General features: G+C 32.9%; 3 protein-coding genes across 6 annotated transcripts; 2 read left to right on the top strand and 1 right to left on the bottom strand.

Moving 5' to 3' along the window:
- Positions 1–155: 155 nt before the first annotated feature.
- LOC106110887 (60S ribosomal protein L37a) lies at positions 156–1264 on the top strand. The gene is made up of 3 exons (XM_013292835.1): positions 156–244; positions 411–539; positions 1089–1264. The coding sequence occupies exons 1-3, from the start codon at positions 242–244 to the stop codon at positions 1227–1229; spliced, it is 273 nt and encodes a 90-aa protein (XP_013148289.1). The 5' UTR covers positions 156–241; the 3' UTR covers positions 1230–1264.
- Positions 1265–1690: 426 nt separating this feature from the next.
- Positions 1691–3449, bottom strand: LOC106110886 (solute carrier family 41 member 1-like). 2 transcript variants are annotated; one of them, XM_013292834.1, is made up of 2 exons: positions 3196–3449; positions 1691–3122 (listed from the first exon to the last, which is right to left on the bottom strand). In XM_013292834.1, the coding sequence occupies exon 2, from the start codon at positions 3101–3103 to the stop codon at positions 1814–1816; it is 1290 nt and encodes a 429-aa protein (XP_013148288.1). In that variant the 5' UTR covers positions 3104–3122; positions 3196–3449; the 3' UTR covers positions 1691–1813. The 2 variants fall into 2 exon arrangements, with proteins under 2 accessions (XP_013148288.1, XP_013148287.1); XM_013292833.1 differs by having other exon boundaries at positions 1691–3449.
- Positions 3450–3995: 546 nt separating this feature from the next.
- On the top strand, positions 3996–20141 carry LOC106110855 (polypeptide N-acetylgalactosaminyltransferase 5). Of its 3 annotated transcripts, none has more exons than XM_013292799.1 (13): positions 3996–4130; positions 4374–4609; positions 5752–5968; positions 6146–6275; positions 6440–6606; positions 8241–8405; positions 8939–9092; positions 10825–11002; positions 14525–14705; positions 15580–15719; positions 16851–17084; positions 18435–18606; positions 19307–20141. In XM_013292799.1, exons 2-12 carry the CDS (start codon positions 4460–4462, stop codon positions 18597–18599), a joined length of 1881 nt encoding a protein of 626 aa, XP_013148253.1. In that variant the 5' UTR covers positions 3996–4130; positions 4374–4459; the 3' UTR covers positions 18600–18606; positions 19307–20141. The 3 variants fall into 3 exon arrangements, with proteins under 3 accessions (XP_013148253.1, XP_013148251.1, XP_013148252.1); XM_013292797.1 differs by lacking the exon at positions 14525–14705 and adding an exon at positions 11564–11744 and having other exon boundaries at positions 3998–4130; XM_013292798.1 differs by lacking the exon at positions 14525–14705 and adding an exon at positions 11564–11744 and having other exon boundaries at positions 4000–4103.
- The last annotated feature ends 1499 nt before the right edge of the window (positions 20142–21640 follow it).

The raw sequence follows: 21640 nt of genomic DNA, 5'->3' as shown, positions 1-21640 counted from the left end.
CGACATTGAATAGAATTTTTAGATTAAGCTAGTTTTTTTGAAGGATTATGATAAAAAAATGTTACAATTTTAATGAAAAGACTGACTTTCGTACATACACTTCATTTTTCCATTTAAAAGCATTTTAATAATCTATGGTGCCATCAATGAAAATGTCTTGGCTATGATATAGTGTCACTGTCAAAAATATATGTCATTCCTCTTTTTCTGTCAACTGTTGTGTTAGGCAGGTTATTTTACAATGGTGAGAATTTTAATTTCTAAATATTTCAATAATCCATTATCGTTTTATTTCAAAATATGAAACATTTAAGTGAACGTTGTGCGTTTTCTCAGTTGTGCACGATATTTCGACATTCGCGAAGTTAGTTTATGTGATACAATAAACCAATTTGTTGTGATGTTTTCAGGCCAAACGTACAAAAAAGGTTGGAATTACCGGCAAGTATGGAACACGTTATGGTGCCTCATTGCGTAAAATGGTCAAAAAGATGGAAGTAACACAACATGCCAAGTACACTTGCTCTTTCTGTGGAAAGGTAAATAACTTGTATATTTCTTACATAGTCGATGTTGAGTCTACAGATACCGTTAGTTTATCTTTATAAATATATTTGTTTATATAAGAAATTGAACATTAATTCCAGTCATTTCAATTTTTCAACAACAATGTAAACACTACATTTTTATACAAAATCCAATCGTATCCCACACAGTTTGAGGTATCGTTTCTTTAAGTTAAGCATGATATTGCGTTATGTTGCATTTATACTATGGCTTTTATAGAAATGCAATTAGTGTTTACATGTATCAATAAGTGTTATGAAGTTTTATCTCAATTTTCTAGAAGACCAATGTATTAAAACTTAAGAATTTTACTATCTTACTAATATTGTAAATATAGGAGTTTAGACATTAGGTGGTTATCTCCAGAATGGCTCAATGAATCTAGATAAAATTAAGCATGATATAGAACAGAGTGAAAGAACACATAGACAATTTGTTAAGTTTTTTTATTTCTGTATTGGTGAAAACAGCCATAAGCTACTGAATTACATTACTAAATAAATTAATATTTATATTTTTAGGATGCCATGAAACGGTCTTGTGTGGGCATCTGGTCATGCAAACGCTGCAAAAGGACAGTGGCTGGAGGTGCATGGGTCTTCTCAACCACAGCTGCCTCATCCTGCCGCTCGGCAGTGAAGAGGTTACGTGAAGTCAAGTAAACACCTAGACTAAGTTAATAAACATTTAAAAACTATTTATTTTGTTTATTTTTATATTCCTATTTAATGTAAAATATGTTTTTCATACATGTATTTTGTTTTGTTAATGCTCAATTGATTACTTTGTTACATCTGTATATCTATTAATTTAATTATTGAGCCCCTAAACATTTAGGTATCAAAGTTGCAATATATTGTTGCTAACAGCTGTCAAATAAAGCCTTTAACTAAGATAATGTTTTATCCTTGGCAATGACAAAACTTGTGATAGCAGAACATAGTTTATTTTTGGCATTAAAATGTATCAGATCTAGACATTTATGACAACATGCCTATATGCTCAGAAATAAATGATACCTTAAATTGTAAAAATATTTATTGATATGATTTTATGTTATATAGCACCAAAAGGAGTTATTAAATTAAAACTGTAGATTAATTTATACATCAAAGATATAAGATAAAATGTAGACATTTAATAAACATTGAAAAAACACAAATGGCACAGTATTACAGATTCGTCAAGTAGTTATATACAAGTCTTTTTATATAATTTGAGCATTCAGTATAATACTGAGTAAATATTAATCACCTAAATCACTATCTTTATCACCAATAGCATATAAAACATGGAAGGCTATACCTAATAATGCTGTACCTAAAAGGTCACCTAATGCTGTTAAATATGGTATTGCAGAATTATCAGGATCCATACCTAATTTCCACATCCCCACTACCATGTAGTGACTTATTGTTAGTAAGAGAAACACCTGCAGGAGAGCAGCAGACATATAAATGAGAATAAAGATTGGAGTTAAAGAAGTATGGCCAGCTTTCAAATATTCAATAGTATGAATAAATATCAGTTGACTCGGGATAACCATAACCATTAGTAGCTTTGTAGTATTGCTCAAAACTGAATCCATTTTCTGTCCAGTGTGCAGTGATGTTGAAAGTCTAGATGCATGGACTGCTACCATGTTACCACCGATCCCATTAATAACCAATTGAAACACTGCAATACCTGAATAATTTGACACAGTGTAGTCCAAAATTAATCCACCTGCGCTACTTATAACCATTGCAGACACCACAGGAACCCACCCCTCATCTAAAGCTTGTCTTGTGAATTTATTCTCATACGCTATGTATCCACAAACTGGCACCAGAATTAAACCACCAATTATGATTATAGAAGGCAATAATATACTTGAACCTATTGTCCTGTGTAAGAGAGATGCTATCCAAGATAACAGTGCTAATGTTGTTAAATCACCTAAACTTGCTGCTATAGGTGTAGCTACATTATCAGGATTTATGTCCATCTGTTTAGAAAGCACTATCACACCAATCATTATTAAACCAAGCACCAGACTTGCAAATGAAGCTGTTAAGACACTTGAAGCACATAGTAACATGGCATGATGGATATCAAACTGGCCATCAGGTATCCAACCCATAGCCACTGCGGCCATAGCAGCTAAAAACCCAACAAGAACCGCTTGACACTGAATGAGGCACATGTTTCCCACAATCAATGACCCAAGATTGTTATCAATGTGTCCTAAATGAGCGTGTGTAGACAGTCTTGATGCTAGAGTCATTTCTAAGTTTCCTTTTAAACCTAACAGAGCTGGAACTAAAATGTATACTTCTGATACTACTTGAAAGACATTCCAATGTTGTACTTTATCAAGTAATAAACTGGCTGCAACCATTCCATATCCGGCGAGCAGAAACGACACGAACATTTGAACGCCTGCAGTCCAAGAGTTTTCATATTTAGGTTCAGGCGGTTTGTTCGAATTCGCAATGAGTCTGCACACATCTGCGTGTACATCGGTCTCATTTGTACTTTCGGAATTCCTTGGCATTCTAGTATTATTCTTTATTCTGTTCATGATGACAAAATGTGTAAGGATTATTAAATAAAATACTAATAAAAGTATAGAAAATGATGACGTACTATGTAGGAGGCATTAAAGCCGTGTAGCTTCATCAATTTAGTCCATATTTTTGTAGATTGAACATCTTTTCTAGTTAATGTGGTCAAACCTCGTAAATGTTTTCCTCTGCTTTAGGGTACTACTTTTTGTTTGCAGACGCTGATCTACTTGTTAAATTTCAACGTAGCACCATAATTTTCTTAATTAGAATTAAAATTGAAAAATAAAGATATGATCTAGATAAAACGTATCTTATATACGTAAACACTGATTCTATTGGTTAAAAATAAAACGCCAATATTTTCCTGAATTCGCATTGGCTGTAAAAAAATAATCTGGAAAGGAAATCACCAATCAGCAGTATTTCCAATACATTAGGTCTGACAATGACATTGACATGTCAGAAAATCTCTTTGTTTTTAATTTTTAGAGTGGACCTGTACAAAAATTCGACCTCGAGGTGATCCTTTTTGATCACAAAAATGAATTATGCAGTACACTTGTACCAAAAGCATAAAATCAATCTTTGTTATCAAAAGTAAAATATAACAATTTTTGAGAAGCCACTGACCTCAATATATAGACCGGTTTTCGAAATGTGAGGTTTCGTGGTTATGTGATTTTCGCCATTGTGGCGCTAACGGAATGTGGCGGTGGGGAAATAATTAGCAATAGCATTTATTTTCAGTAATAATAAAAGGTGCGTTAAAGTTGGAACAAACTAAAGACTGTCATTTTCAAGCAGTCATCTATCCATTTACTTAGAGATCAGTGATTCCGCATCACGTATCCGATCATAGAGGACAGGACACGGCATTCGACATTTGAGATAGAAAGTTTGACGTATTGACGTTTACGATTTACCTCAGCACAGCAAAACGTTTACTTAGTGGAACTGCTTTTAAAATAATCAAATAGATTATTTAATGTGTGTAAACATTAAACTGTAAATTGGGTAACAAATTTTTATTTAGCAATACTGTAAACACTTTGTACTTTTTAAAAATTGTGTATATTTGTCACTTCAATCTTAAAACCTACTTTTATCTAATTGTGTGTTATATACCCTATTGTATCTTATTAGCAAATATTGTGTTGTGGTGACTAAAAGCAGTGTTTATGTTGATGTTTGTGACATAAAAGTGGTTTAAATCATCAGTAAGCTAAGTTGATTTGCTTATACTTTTGTTGTTTGTAGGTCCGCGGCGAGTCAAGTTGTCACTTTTATCGGAACTGACATGTGGCACTGAAAAGAAACTTTACTTTGATTTTTGTTTAGTTAAAATGTTTCGAAGTAAAATAAGAATACACACGTGTCGCATTATATTATTAACATCGTTAGTTTGGTTGCTAGTGGACGTCGCGCTCTTAGCTATCTACTCCGACTGCTTCGGCGATGGTTGTGGTAAAAAGACAAATGAAGTTGTTGTCAGGGTAAGTTTATACATTTGAACATTTTTAAAATGTTACAAACATGTAAATCTTCCATTATATATCCATATACATGATCTCCATTTACATACTATAGATGTTCATTCATGTTGAAGACCTATTATTTAAAAACAATTTTCATTTAGGGGGCTTCCATAAATTATGTGATGTGTTTTTTTTAATTATCTGCCCCTCAGATTTTATTCAACCCTAATCTCACATGAGATTTTTCAAAATGTACGATCTGGACTAAATGGACCAAAATAGTACCATTTTTTTTGTTCAGAAAAAAAAATGCGTGATATTTTTCGAGACGCCCCCTTCTCTCCAACGTAAGATTAGATGAGATTGGACTCGACCCCCTCCCCTCTTAAACACCTCACATAAATTATGGATGCCCTCTTACATTATTTCAATGACTCACATCAATATAACAGTATTTATATAGAAATGATATATAACATGATAGAACATTCCTTTCATTAATAGAAATTCTTGAATGAAATATTACTTGCTTACATATAGATACTTGGATTTTCCCACACAATTTTTTAATGTAGTTAGTGGTCATGACCTAAGTTTAGTTGTTTAGCAAATAGATCTTGTTTTAATTAATTTATATTAAAACTCATCATCATCAGGCTTTATAAATTGTTTTGCTAAATAATGTCATCACATAATATAAATTGTTCATTAAAGTAATAGATAATATTAGTATAATTTACATAATTGCCATATGAATCACAGTACAAAAAAGTGAAAGTGAATGTAATAGGGAGCTAGGTTCCTAGAAACTGTTTGCATACACAATTTACAATTGAATGTTGTATAACTTGGAATAACATCGAACATTGCTCATAATTTAACTTTGTAAAATTAGGAAAAAAATATATACATTGTGGTACATTCTGGTGTCCTAAAAATAACTTGCTAAAATTTCATTAAATTGTGTCTACTGATTTAGATATGTAGAGGAGACAAATAAAAATATATATCCAAAACAGCTTAATAGATCTTGATGGAATTAGGCAGAGATATTGAACATAATATGGAAGGAGATATACTTATAAAGTTTTTCTTTGGGTGTAAACAAAGTAGGTGGCAAAAATCAGTTATGTTATAAGTAATCAGAGTTTTTATTTTAGAGTAAAGATGCAGAAGAGCTGCGTGGTAAAAGGGGTGCAATAGCAGCCGCTTTAAGAAGTAAAGCAGAAGATGATGAAACTAATTTAGAAGAGAATGAAATAGAGCAGGATATTGGTGATGAGGGGTTAATGTTGGCTCCATATCCAAAGTCACGGCTAAAGAGGTGGTCAGTGGTGCGGCCTGTGAAGCCGCAAGGAGACTCTCCTGGAGAAATGGGTATGATTAAATACCACATTTATAAATATCATTACAAAATAGCATAACTAAATTTATTGGCAACCCTATAGTAGAGTGGTTTCTAATATCCATTAGCAAAGATTGCTAAATCTCTAAAGAACTTAGGGCTGGCACAATCTAGTGTGTAATATGTGGTGAAAATGATTTACATTTTAGGTAAAGCTGTGAACATTCCAATAGAACAAGAGAAACTTATGTTGGACAAATTCCAGGAGAACCAATTTAATTTGTTAGCTAGTGATATGATCTCTTTGAATAGATCACTAACTGATGTCAGATTTGAAAAGTAAGTCAAATATAAAGAAGTATACCAAAAGAAACAAGCAATAATATCTATTTATTCTTTTTTACCACTTATGCTTCTTAAAGCAAGTAATTACAACCAAGTTGCTGTATTTATTTTGGTATATCTTTTTATTGTATTATTACTAAAAACCTTATGTTTTCTAGATGTAAAGGAAAATCGTACCCAGATTTATTGCCTACAACTAGTGTTGTGATTGTCTTCCACAATGAGGCTTGGACAACTCTTATCAGAACCATTTGGAGTACTATAAACCGATCACCTCGGCCATTGCTCAAAGAGATTATTTTAGTAGATGACGCAAGTGAAAAAGGTAAGTTTAACTATAATTACTTAAAACAATAAATGCAATGATTTCCCAGTTTTAATGTGAAAAGAATATTATAAAAATTGTATATTTTATGTTAGTAGTTTTGATTATTTGCTAATATTTCTTGTACCATTCCAACTAAATTTGTGCTACGATACGCTTTACGACAAAAGTCGAATGGATTCAAATCCTCCACCACATAATGGGAAATCCGCACCTTTAACCATTAGGCTATAGATACTTCTGTGCTATTTGTAGGAGATTTACTTATCACTCAATCCAGTCTAGATTCTAGATAAATTAAAATCCTTTCTATTTACACTTTATTAGGGATCTTTTCAAATCAAGATGTTTAGGGCCTGTCCCACCACTGGCTGATAGAGGCTCAGATAGCTAAATGATGTCACGTTCAGATAAGGTAGCAAAAACCGATATTTTCTTTACAAATTTTACATAACGGATTTATATCGGACAATTTACAATTTGGTGGGACAGACCCATTAAACATTTTACATGATGACTACCAGTGTAAAATATTGTATGATACTGTTTTTACATACATTGTGCAAAGAAATCTTTATAGGTTACTAGTTAAGTTTACTTAGGTCTTGTAATATGAGTGTACAGATGGAAGACATGAACTCAACCACTTGGCCGTTACTAGCTACTATATAAATATAACTTTTGTTCTCACATAAAAATTCCACTATTAATCATAAATTAAACAATAGTATTTATTCATTTTTATCTTATTGCTTTTTTAATATGTTTGTTTTTAAATAATAATTACCATAAATTACAGTAATATTAATTCAGCTGTGCTTATGTACATTATGTACATTCATGATCAATGGTGTAATTCTTGTATGTCACTACAATTAAATATTAAATAATAAACTGTTTACTATAAGAAACTATAAAGACAATAAAAATAACACATTGTTCAGCTTTTGTTTTACAATTTGCTAAGTTTGTGGGTTCAGTTGATATTTAAATAATGTAGGGCATTTTTTACAAAATCTGTACCAAACAAAATTACTTTGATCCACCATAACAAGAACAACTCGATCTTGTACTTTATTTTGATTTTCATTTAAACTTAACGCTGAGATAAATTAATGGATATCAGAAAACTATATATTTCTATGTAGTGGTTTATCGCCTTTTAATGATAAAAGGTGAAAACATAAAAATTAACGTTGTTATCAAATCAATCATTTTTTATTGAAATACGTAAAATAGTCTTTTTTACCGCAAGCATAATGTTTTGGGACACGGGCTACCTATCTAACTGTTATGGGTTCGAATCTCGATATTCTATCGTCGTTAACCATATCAATACAAGCTTTTACGTTTACCTGAAATTGTTAAAAGAAGTATTATTAAATTGACAAAAATCTATAAAAAATGCTTGTTTTTACGTTAATAACATACAGACTGAGTTAGTTGAGAGTAAAAAATATTCTTAATTTGTGTATACAGTGCTGTTCGTATATTTTTTACATCCTCTTTCGATATCCAGCTCATAATTTCCTATAACTATGAATGAAATAACCAATTGTAATTAAAAAATATTCTTATGATAGTAGTAGTTAACCAGTCTCAATAGCATTAACATATAATTTACGATTATTTAGAACACTTGGGCAAAAAATTAGAGGACTATATAAAAACGCTGCCAGTGCCAACGCATCTTTTCCGAACGGAAAATCGCTCAGGACTTATCAGGGCCCGGCTTTTGGGCGCAAAACATGTACAAGGAGATGTTATTACGTTCTTGGATGCACATTGTGAATGCACGGGTAAGTTATATGATAATTTTTAACGTTTTTTAAAATCTTAATTTTGGTTATATGACTCAGTATCGGCTTAATAATTAAAAGTCAAGTGGGTATTTGAGGTCAAGAAACATTTAAGAATGATTGACTCTTTAATATTGCTTATTGAAGCGGTTGTTTTAGTTTTTTAGTGTTATTTTTGGTCAATAGTGATTTAGATGAAATTTGCGGTATCAATTATTATGAAGTAATTAATCAAATTTTGGTGTTGTATTTGAGAAATTATTATGTCGGGGATAGGAGACATTTATTTTACTAATATTATAAATGCGAAAGTTTAGATAGATGGATTATTGTTAGTTTGTAGCCTAAACGACTGATCTCAATGAAATTTGGCACAGACGTAGATAGTCTGGAAGAACGCATATGCTCTCTTTTGTTTTTTTTTTTAATTCCACGCAGACAGAGTCTCGGTCAAAAGCTAGTGTTTTATACATATGTGACTACTCGGGGACTTTTTTTTTTGATAATCTATAAAAAAATGTTTGTTTTAATAGAGGGTTGGTTGGAGCCTTTATTAGCGAGGATAGTGGAAGACCGTACGACGGTGGTGTGTCCCATCATTGACGTCATCTCGGACACCACCTTCGAGTACATCCAGGCCTCGGATATGACGTGGGGTGGATTCAATTGGAAATTAAACTTTAGATGGTATGTATAAAGTTCATATTACATTAAACCCTTTGTTATATAAAATACAGGAAGTATCTAGTTGTCATTGGCTACAAGATAACTTGGAAAATGCACTGTTTATCCATTACATTTCCTGTTAACTTTTGTTGGCGCTATTAATATATTTTTATCTATGACTAGAACTGTGTTATCAAGTAATTTATAGTTGATTTTATGCTTTTTGTCTATTTAATCCCGATTCCATCTTAGAGTTGATACTCGTAAAAATACTTCATTATAAATTTATTTGCTTTAAGCATAAAGTGTAACCCTTTCTGTGCTGACGGAAATTTCCGTATATTTTTAGCGTGTTCCCACAATCGAATATAATAACATCTAGTGTCATTGACCTTTCAAGGTTATATTTGCATTTGAATTTTATCAAAAGTATTGTGACGCTACACATACCTCGTCTATGATTTGCGCATGAAACTGTTTTCTGAGTGACTGATATGTTATTTACAACTATAAGAATCCTACCACTGGCTGATAGAGGCTCAGATAGCTTAAAAATGTCGTCTCAAAATCCGTAATTTCCATCACATATTTTACACGTTAGATTATTATCAGACAATTTATAATTTGGTGGGACAGGCCTTATTTTATTGGGATTAAATCAATATCTGATACAATAACTGCTAACTATAAATAGGTTACCAGTTAGCAATCAACTTACCGCACTCAAGGCTAGGACGTTATACAAACCTATTTTGATTGCATAATACTATTGTTCTCGACTTCTCAAATGAAACTCCATTTATTTCTACACTAAATTGAATGAAATTTTTGTAGATTATCCTTACATTGTTAAAAAAAGTATTGCGATCTTGAAACTACTTCAATAGTAATAAATAAATATTTTCGCAAATTGATTTATGATTTAATGTCAATATTAATGTTGGTTATTTACTTTAATAGAAAAAGAAACTAATACAATAATTTTCAAATACAAAGAAGTCGATAAAAGTCCGACTGTTTCTTCTACATTATAAATTGAATCATCAAACGCATTGATTCTATAAAGTTATACGGACGTTTAAATTAATTTTGTATGGTTACAAAAAGAAATCTAATACGTCATTCATGCTTGTAAATTTCTCCACGTTAATCTTGTTACTCGCAGAATCTTTGATTATTTTAGTAGCTTTTACTTTAATGCAATGTTTTGCAATAAATAATTTATTATTATCTAAAAACGTACTTAGCACTTTTACGAAGTCATGTAACATGCCTTTCAAACTTTTTGTTATTAAATTGCAATAAAAATTAGATAAAAAAAAAACAAATTCAGACGCTTGCAAAGCTATAATGTTTATAGGTTACTATTTAAGTGCGAACCTGAAACTAAACTATCGCACAACTGGTTAGTCTCGCTTTGTTTCCTATGAGTTTATATGTGTGCACGCTTGATTTTTAGTTGTGTAACTAAACAGTTGAATTGGCGAAACAATCGACGATCGCACAACAGTTGTGCTATAGTTTAGTCAAAGTTGTGCCACTGTTTTTTGTTATAATATAAGGTGGCAAACGAGCAAGCGGCCACCTGAATCCACCGAAATGGAAAGCGACATGCCCATAAACATCCTCAATTGCAGATGCGTCGCTACCCTTAATTGACGGAGGAGGAGACGCACATTAACAGGATATTTCCCCTTCCTATGCGTCTCCTTCACCGTCAAATCCAATTAGACTCTAAGTATTCATGGTTCAGGTACCGCGTCCCCGAGCGTGAGATGTCTCGTCGCGGCGGGGACCGCACGGCGCCGCTGCGCACGCCCACCATGGCGGGCGGCTTGTTCGCTATCGACCGAGACTACTTCTATAAAATCGGCTCCTATGACGAGGGCATGGACATCTGGGGCGGGGAGAACCTCGAGATGAGCTTCCGGGTATCGTATGCATTCACTAACTGATGGCTGATTGTCTTGTTTGTTGGAAAAGAAGTATTGGAAGTTCGTAATTATAAAATACAGCAGATATTTAAGTTAGATTTGAGATTAACGATTTATTCAGAGAATATTAGAATAAGAAAGTAAGGATAAGATAGTTCTATGTTGAAACCCAATAGTATATTGATGATTATGGATTTCCGAGCACGAGGTCGAAAGATTGAATCTCGCCATTTGACTATTGTAAACCATGTTATAGCAAAATACGTTAAACATTAAAAATTAACTAAAAACGTCTATTAAATTGAGCAGAGTGTGGGCCCTTTTGGTACATTTTTTTATTTCATTCATATTTTGTTATACTTAACACTTAAATTGTCTTATATTCTTATGCGAGTCATGCTATCTCATGAGGTGAGGTAGTGAGATTGTGAGATGTATGGTGAGCGTGACGTCAATGCGGTGAGGTAGCGAGGTAGTGAGGTAAAGATGTATGGTGAGCGTGACGTCACGTGCGGTGAGGTAGCGAGGTAGTGAGGTGGTGAGGTGGTGCGTGCGAAGGTGTGGCAGTGCGGCGGGTCGCTGGAGATCGTGCCGTGCTCGCACGTGGGCCACGTGTTCCGCGACAAGTCGCCGTACTCGTTCCCCGGCGGGGTGCAGAACATCGTGCTGCACAACGCGGCGCGCGTCGCCGAAGTCTGGATGGACGAGTGGGGCGAGTTCTATTACGCCATGAACCCAGGTTCGATGCTTGGTTATGTGCCGGGGCCGTTCACATTTTGCTGCTTTAAATCTAAGTTAAAAATTCCGTTAGAAGAGAACAAAAGTAACAAATGTTTTCCTACCTAGACTTTACAGTTAATTTTAAAAGATTTAAAGTGTGATATAGTTTAGAACCTTTAGGCTTATGTTTTTGATGATCTGAATTGCAGTTTTTACTTAATAAAATTGTAAGCAAAATGATAACGGTCTATAGGTACAATGATAAAGTTTTGTTGTGGCTTGGGATAACATTCAAATAATGCGGATGTGTTTTGTGAAATTCTTATTAACACTAAAATTAAATATCGAGCTTCTTAACGTCCAGTTAACCGCCATTGCAGCTGCATTTTATTTATTACTTGCATGCTTATTTCGCCATACTTTTCTATTTCTTTTTTTGTTTCTCTTAAAGCCTTTCAGACATTACGTTTTTCTCATATTTTTTTGCTGTTTTTATACCTTTTTTTTCTTTATTATTCTCACGCTTCTTCGTAATGCAGAAGCAATGAAGAGTGTTTTGGATAAATACATATTTAAAAAAAATAGGTCTATAACCACAGCAACACTTGTCGCGTAAAGAGCTGTGGCACATGATGAACTTTCCGTTTATTTAACCTAGATACATAATTCACATCTACCAAATATAGAAGTATCAAGTCTATTGTAGTGGGCGTCTGAATCAAGTTTAAATGCTTGTATTCAATAACTTAAGATTTTTTTTACCTTTATAATATTATAGTATATGTTGGACCAATAAATATTAAATCGATTGTTATTACTTAATATGACAGGTAAATTTGTAGTTGAACAGAATAGTGTGTTCTGTTCACTTTTACTGGAAGTTAAGTAATAAAAAATGCATAACAGTGCGTGTGTGTAGAACGAATCAGTCTGTAATACCGGGAAATCGATTTGCATTAACTCATTGAGTAATAATTAAATTAATTCCATTCATTCATCTTATAATCATACTTCATACTAATATTATAAATGCGAAAGTTTAGATGGATAGATGTTTGTTAGACTTTGTAGCCTAAACTGCTTAACGGATCTCGATGAAATTCGGCAGATGTGTAGAGGATAGTCTGGAAGAACACTTAGGCTACTGACATTTTTTTAATCTACCCGGACGGAGTCGCGGGCGACAGCTAGTAATAGTATAAAACTGTTTTCTGATGGTGTCAATTTAAGAAATAGGTAATTATTTTTAATATTAGCATATTATTATTATTAATATTTATTAAACGGAACTGTGCCACAATTCTTTACTCATCATGGCTTAATAGAATCGATTCGAATGACATAATTGTTTTTAACATCAAATTAACATTCCACGCCGATGTTTAACATGTCGTAATCAAAACTAATGCCTATCTAATTTAACATAATTAACTAATCGGTTTAATTAAGACATTTTTTCAAGCAATATAAGTGTCTTAATAACTTTAAACACAGGCATATTTTATGTAATCAAAATCTCTTTAGAAAGCGAATCTTTTTGTTTTCGTGAGATAGTTATATTGCTTGTCAAAATGAGGGATAAAATAATATGTTTGTGTGTGATAACATTGTTTGTACCGTGTTTTAATCATTCAGCTTGTGACAGGAGTCACTAACAATGCATTGCGTCATCAATAAACAAAATTCACCACACTATTGTTTTTGCTCACCAATAAAACATGCTGCCGTACTGATTCTACAAAGTCATAGCAGATGAAAATTTACGTTGAAATACTATTAATTCGCGGGGTCAATTCATAAATTTTGTGATACGCTAATTGCACAGATCGTGTGAAGATATGATGCAAATAAAATGGAAATAACGAAAATGTGTGCTTCTCAAACTTTGCTATTTACTGGTATAAGTATTTGAAACTCGTAGATGACAAACTTTATGTGAATTTCAAAGTGATTTGCGAGCGTTTTTGGATAAAAATCAAGCTGGGTTTATCATATCATCTTTATTATAAGTTTAATAAATGTTATTAAAGTACATAAAATTATCATATCAATATATTAGATTAATCTATTAGATGTAAAAAAAAAAATTATTCCGTAATTTGTACGCGAATCTATAGTTTGAGAAGCACTGTCTCCATGAATTGGTAAGAATAAATTTGATTTAATTTTTGTACAAAACACACGCTGACAACGTTTGACACAAGCTGGTGAATTTTGTTGCATAACATGGTCGAGGTAATGGGTATTTACGTAACTTGACACGTCTCGAATAACGCTGCCCAGAATCGTAGGACGTGAAACCTTCAAAATAAACTAAAACTGAACAATATTTATTACTACGGTCAACAGGTCAAACGATGTCTTTATTCATATTAGTCAATAATTAACATATATCTACATTATGTTAATCAGATTATCATATAAATTATGATATAGATTTCGCTGTAATATTGTATACGACATAAATATTACGTGGTTTTTGAAATTTCACATCACCACCATCACATTCACCTCATTTTATCACAATGTAAAATTTATTTGCAGCGTGCTATTAAAAACAACTCTTGATAACGTGAAATATGACTTGATAAGTTTCGGTTTTTGAAGTAATAAAAAAATAATTCATAAAGAAATAAAAAAGAGAAATCAAACTAACGATTTTAATATTGAGGGACAAAAAATGACCTCGAATATAATTTTTGGATATCAATTTTTTGAAATCGCTAAAATTTATTAAAAACCGCGTAAATGTCTGGGTATTCGCGACGTGTCGGGTGACGTGTGGGGCGTGCGGGGCAGGTGTGGCAGTGCGGCGGGCGGCTGGAGATCGCGCCGTGTGCGCACGTGGGCCACGTGTTCCGCAAGACCACGCCCTACAGCTTCCCCGGCGGCACGGGCCGCGTCGTCAACCACAACAACGCCCGCCTCGCCGAAGTCTGGCTCGACGAATGGAAGCATTTCTACTACAATATCAACCCAGGTCTCATGCTTACGCTGAATCTTTGTTTTCGCTACCATTTGCTGAGCTTTTGCTTTGCTAACTCGTTTAACGCAATGGTGTGACCTGCTCTAGCGAAAATTAAGATTCAGTATAAGAGGGCTGATTTACAAATGTTTTTAGATTTGAAATAACGTTTTGAAACAGTAAACTGAGACATGTCAATTGAATTGCATTATAAAACCTTATTTCTAAATAATTTGACCAATTATTTTTTTAAGTCGCTTAATCCAAGTCAAACTTTTAAACCATTAACTTAACTAATAACTGATTTGCTTTTTAACTTGCATATTCTTTGTTTAATGCTTATTTTATTCGCAAGAAGTAAGTTTATGAAACTATTTTTGCACCATAAATGACTTAATAATAGCGCCCAAAATAAACTAATTTAACTGAAGATGTAACAGTTATAAAGTAACAGTTACAGTTATGAAAATATTACTCTGACCTATGTAACTATTTCGGAATACTGTTTCACTATTGTTGTTTTGCATGTAATTTCTAAAAAAATTCAGTTAACAAATTTTCATTGCATGCTCTGAGAAAATAATACTTTTCATTAACTTGGATAATTTTAGATAACAATTAATTTCCATAACCATTTAGATAATACAATTGTTTAAGACATTTTCTGCTACGGGTGATTCATTTTTCGCATTTTGTGTATTTTTAATATATTGTGTACGAGAATACCTATTTTTATAATGTATATGGAAACACATATATTATCGAATTATTAAAATTTAATATTTTCGTTACGAAATAAGCATGCATGTATACGCAAAACATTACGTATTGCTTGAAAGTTCTACATGCTTCTAAAATATTTGAGTATACTTGGTGTTATTGGGTGCAGGTGCACTAAACGTGCCCGTTGGTGACGTCAGCGAGCGCAAGGCGCTAAGACAAAGACTCAAGTGTAAGAGCTTCCGATGGTATTTGGAGAATATTTACCCTGAGAGTCAGATGCCTTTGGACTACTACTTTTTGGGAGAGGTAAGTTATCATTATAGCGTTTTAGAAAGAATTTAAGATTTTGTTGTAACACATTAGAATTTTAGTGTAAAAGATTTAGGGCCTGTCCAACCACTGGCTGATTGCTCAGATAGCTTAAAAATGACGTGACTGTCAGATAAGGGAACAAAATCCGATATTTTAGACGTTGGATTGTTCTTCAGGCAATTTAGAATTTGGTGGGACATGCCCTTAGTATGTTAAAAGAATTTAAGTATTCGTTGTAACACATTAGAATTTTAGTGTAAAAGTTTTAGTATTTAATACTAAATAGCGTGTAATTCTTCTAATGGAGTTATTTATAGTTATGACAAATTGTAGAAATAAAAAGATTTTTTTTTTCATATATATATCGAATAATAATTGGATCTCAGCTGAATCAGAAAACAAATATGCAAATGTAATAAAAAAATCTGCAAACTGGTTTCTTACCCGAAGATACCGGATTTAGTGTAGAATCGGTCGCTTTGATTTACGATAAAAATCGATTCGGTAAACGACAACGTTTGGCCTTGACCGATTTTTATGAATTAATATTATTGTTATTGAGATATCGATGAAATATGTGTTAATTTTTGATGCTATATTAAGTCATATATGACAGTTATTGTTTTGAATATCGTAATCTGCATATTTGCTTAATTTAACTGTGGTCTACTTTAAATTGCTTTGTGGACCGTGATAATGGATTACGTTAAATAAAAGTCCCCCTGAAATAAAGGCTTGTAACGCCCGAGGTTTGGAGTGTACTTAAATCTTACTAATATTATAAAAGCGAAAGTTTAGATGGATGGATGGATGTTTGTTAGAGTTTGTAGCTTAAACTCCTAAACGGATCTCGATGAAATTTGGCTTAGATGTAGACGATAGTCTGGAAGAACACATAGACTACTTATTCTTGTTTTTTAATTCCAAGCAGACGGAGTCGCGGGCGTAAGCTAGTAAATCATATTCGCACTACAAGTATAATGGATGTTACAATATAACTGAAAGGATTAACAAATCTAAATGACATTTTGTATATTTATTAATGAAATGTGGAGTGCATAGGCTCATTTTAGAATCTCTCTAATGAAGTCGCGGGTTAGTAAATGGATTTACGTCCATTTTCAGATACGTAATGCGGAGACGTCCAACTGCTTGGACACTATGGGCGGCAAAGCGGGACAGCCGCTGGGTATGGGCTACTGTCATGGAATGGGCGGCAACCAGGTGTTTGCTTACACGAAGCGTAAGCAGATCATGTCGGATGATAACTGCTTGGACGCGGCGCACCCGCGCGGCCCTGTCAAACTCATTCGCTGTCACGGCATGCGCGGGAACCAGGAGTGGACTTACGATGTTAAGGTCAGTTTTCACTTATTCTTACTTGCTAAAGAGTCCACTTTTTATAAGGAAATGATGAGAAGGTAAAGTTTGTCGTAAGAGACGCATAGGAAGGGGATATGTCCTCTTTCTGTACATCTCTGCAATGAAAGATGTCTTTGGGCACGCAAATTCAGGTGATCGATTGTTGGTCAACTCACTTTGGATTTTAATATAAAAAAAAGTTTTATCGGCCGTATCATTATCTTCAAAAATTTATATGTTTTCTGAGAATGACATAGTGCTATATTGTTTGTTTTATACTATTTTATGTTGTTATACCAATTGGGAAAACAGTAATAGGTATTTCGTAACTGTTCTCAGACATTTCACCTATTCTTGTGTAAATTCTAATAGAAATTATATCTGTTAAAAGTGTAGAATCTTTGTTATAATGAAAATTAGTTAAACACATGTAAGAATGCAAATATCGTTGTTGATATAGCCTTGTCGGTTATATTGCAGCTATAAAATATTGATAATGGCCCACAGTGTACAAAACCGCGGCTCTAGGCCGTGATTAGCATATTCAAACAATTACTAATTCATCATTTTTTTGCGATTCTTGGAGTTTGAATGTTGTAAAAGTATTTGTCGTCTAATAAACCTAAAAATGTACATTTAAAATGGTATCCCTTAAATATTTTCTTCCTTCAATAGAAAAAAATTAATTTTAAATTTCTGTACGCATGTTGGATAGTCTTGTATTTATAATTTTACTCCAAATTCGAGTTGTTCGGGTTCAAAGGTTTTTGACTAACTATATTAAAGCAAGTAATTCACTGACCTCTATACATGGACAGGCTATAAGTTGAAGTATTTTGTGTTTAAACTTTCACCATTTTGGCGTTGACTGTAACAGAGTTAACTACCAGTAAGAATCTGTTTTTTGAAGTCGAAAGATAAGCTGATTCCTAATTAGCGATCTGTCTATTTTACTTCTGACTTATCATACTAATATTATAAATGCGAAAGTTTAGATGGATGGATGTTAGAGTTTGTAGCCTAAACTGCAGAACGGATTTCGATGATTTTGCATAGATGTAGAACATAGTCTGAAAGAACACATACAGTAGAACCTCGATAACTCAAACCTTGATAAGTTAAAACCTCTTTAACTTAAAAAAATAATATATTCTCTTCCTATCAGAACCCACAACCTCTATAACATAGACCCTTGATAACTTGAAACCCCCATAAGTTAAAATACTTTGTGTTTCCCTTGGACTTTAACTTATCGAGGTTCTACTGTATTTATTTTTTTAATTGCGCACGGACGGAGTCGAAGGCGAAAGCTAGTCTAAAATAAGGAATGTATGCGGTGTATTGCAGACACGCACGATAAAGCACAGCAACACCGGCATGTGCCTGGAGAAGCCGGAGACGGGCGACGTGTGGAAGCCGGTGCTGCGCGCGTGCTCGCGGGCGCGCGCGCAGCAGTGGCTCATGCAGGTCGACTTCAAGTGGCAGGCGCGCCACGCCGAGCGGCCCAGCTAGTCCACTTGTGAGTACACACTTGGAGGCCCAACTTTACTCCCTTTTCATTACCACTCTTTTTCTCATAATAGGATGGAAAGGGGACGTGAATTTGACAGTGAAGGAGACGCATAGGAGGAGGAAATATCCTCTTTACGTGCGTCTCCTCCTCTGTCGATTAAGGGTAGGCAACTTATTCGCTATCGCGGATGCCTATGGGCAGCGGTCACTTCGCCATTTTGGCGGATTCAGGTGGCCGCTTGCTCGTTTGCCACCTTATAATATGTAAAAAATCACACCGCCATCTAACACACTAACTACCTGTTTTACTACATTTATGCAGATTTTTTTTAAATCTTTATAGCTTTCATTCATGTAGGAAGCGCTCTTCTTGTACTCTTATGTTATTGACCGGTTGAAACTAGTTTAACTTAGTTAAATAACACACTCCAATATTGAAATTCGAAAGTTTAGATGGATAGATGATGGAGTTTCCCACCTAAATGGTTGAACGGATCTCAATGAAATTTGGCACAGATGTTGATAATGGAAGAACATATAGGCTACTTATTTTTTTTAATTCAACGCAGACGGAGTCGAAGACGAAAATTAGTAACTTTATATGTTTGTAATTTTGCGACCTCTCCCTCGAGTAGATGTACAGAGACGAAGTTGATAAGAATATATTTAAAATAGGCAACTAAAAATATATTTGTATTATGTTTCAGGAACAACCATAGACCATCAAAGTCTTCCCCTGTCGTTAGTAATATCAGATTTTATTCCTTATTCCTATATCAGAAGTAATGTAATTAGATGTATCTCGGCGCTCGGCCCACGTGAATTGTTGACAATACGATAAGAATGCTGTAAGATTTTCTATTCCATAATAAAATATGTAAAAAGTTGCTCAAACTTGGCATATATGCTACATTGTAAATTTTACTGTCCTGTTTGTTTGCGTGAATGTGGATTTTATATCCAATATTATTATTTGTTGCAACAATTCAAATAAATTGAGATTATTTTAAATTTTTCGACTGGTAACACTCAGAGTTTATAAAAGCACAAATCTCCCGAATAAAATATTAATAAACAACAGTGTTACTGTTATACTTCCATTGAGTGTGCTAAGATAATAAATTTATTTAAAATACTCCGAAAACTAGAATTTGAGATTATAAAACACCTGTTTACTACAGTTATATATTTTAAAATTGTTAGTAAAGACAGATATAATGTAAGAGTTACTCGTAGTCTAGTTTGTCTATGGACATGTGCCCCTTCCATTGTCTATGGTTCGCTGTCATTGTACAGGGTCAAAAATATTAATTAAACTGTACAAGTGCCTGTCCATTCCTTGATATCCATTATTTTTAAATAGCATTTATACATTTTCCATAATCAAATGTTAATTCTAGTACACAATTTTAGTATGAAAATTAAGTGTTCATAGTCTGTTGATAGAATTTACTAGTAATCGAGATTTTGACTAATGTTATGATAAAAGACGTAGTTTTTTTTACTAGAAAATTCCCTGGCAGTTAAATTTGACTATTTAAATTTTTTTTATTTTGACGAAATTGCGGTGCTAATTTTAAGTAGTTTATTTTGAAATTATTCAGTACTCTTGACATAAAATAAGCGGCACTATTTTGTGCCATATTTATTGCCTATCCGCCCTTTTTGCCCATTTATTTAGCTTCCTATACTTAGCTTATGTTTATGTAAAATTTATTATATAGACTTCGTTATAGCTTCCGAGATTTTAAATATAGTTCCAGTGATATCTAGGAATTGTCGTACATATCTGTTTGTTTAAAACTAGAATTTAATTTATATAATGTAATAATCATATTTACGCCATGTTCTTGAAATGTATTCTTAATAGATATAGATGAAAACAAAAGTAAATATAACCCTTAAATGCATGATGTTGCATTTATACATCAGTCTTTTCTTCTATACGCAATAGACTATTTTGAAAAAAAAAAATGTTTGTTTTTCCTTAATCTATGTTCAATTCACTACCCGTTTCAATTTATGGTATTTAAAAGAAAAAAATCATGCATTTAAGGGATAAAAATATACATTGTAAATATCAAATACTATAAATTCCTCATATTTGTTTCTTGTAAAACTGTATTATTTGTTATTTTAGTGTTATTTCTATGTATATCTATATTCTACATTTTAAATATTTTTTTATGTTCAGCTGTTCGTTATATATGAGGAAATTTAAACTAGTATTTGGTATAATTAGTATAATGATAATATTCAAAAATGGTTGTTTCATTAATCGGCTAAGTTTGATATCGATTATAACAATAATGTTTAGAGCTATATCGGAATAAATGTAACCTGTTAAAGCAATAATATAACATTCTTGCTCCATTTTGAAAAAACGAGTGAATAATTCCTTATAGATTGTTGCCTTTATATTGATTTAATAAAATCACTAAAGTATGCGATGAACGATCAAATTTGTTTGATCGAAGTATCAAATGTTTCAAATAGATAAAAACAAATGTAACATGTTTTGTAACTTCTGCTATCTCTTTTAAATCACTTGATGTTTTAGTTGATAAATTAAATTATGTTGTCTGTACACGGAATTCTTTTGGTTGATTTTTGGCTATACCATATCTATTGTTTTTGTATCATTAACTAGCAAATATTAAGAAAAATTGGACAAAAAATTTGATCGTTATCGCTTATGTGAAGTGAATTTTGTAACGGACACAATATTGCGAGAGTAATCGTATGGAATTGCTGTTAATACAAATCTACGGTAGCTTAGTATATTTTTGGATTTTATTCCTGTTAATAATTCTAACAACGAAGTATATTTATATGCACTTAGTAAGTTTTAGTATATTTTTAATAATAAAATCGTCGAAAACTGCCTAATTGTGGTTCTTAATGTTGGGCGATTGAAGACATTTTTCTTTGTAATTCTGTAGAGCTTGACCAGGAATATAAGAAATACTCGCGTTATTGCGAAAACATATGGAACCAAGTGTTTTATGCGTAAAAAAGGCGATTAAAACGCCCTTGTGGTA

Source organism: Papilio polytes, unplaced genomic scaffold (assembly GCF_000836215.1).
Source record: "Papilio polytes unplaced genomic scaffold, Ppol_1.0 DF824191.1, whole genome shotgun sequence".
NCBI classification, from domain to species: Eukaryota; Metazoa; Arthropoda; class Insecta; order Lepidoptera; family Papilionidae; genus Papilio; species Papilio polytes.
The sequence above is the reverse complement of the archived record's forward strand: the minus strand, read 5'-3'. Positions and strand labels throughout refer to the sequence as shown.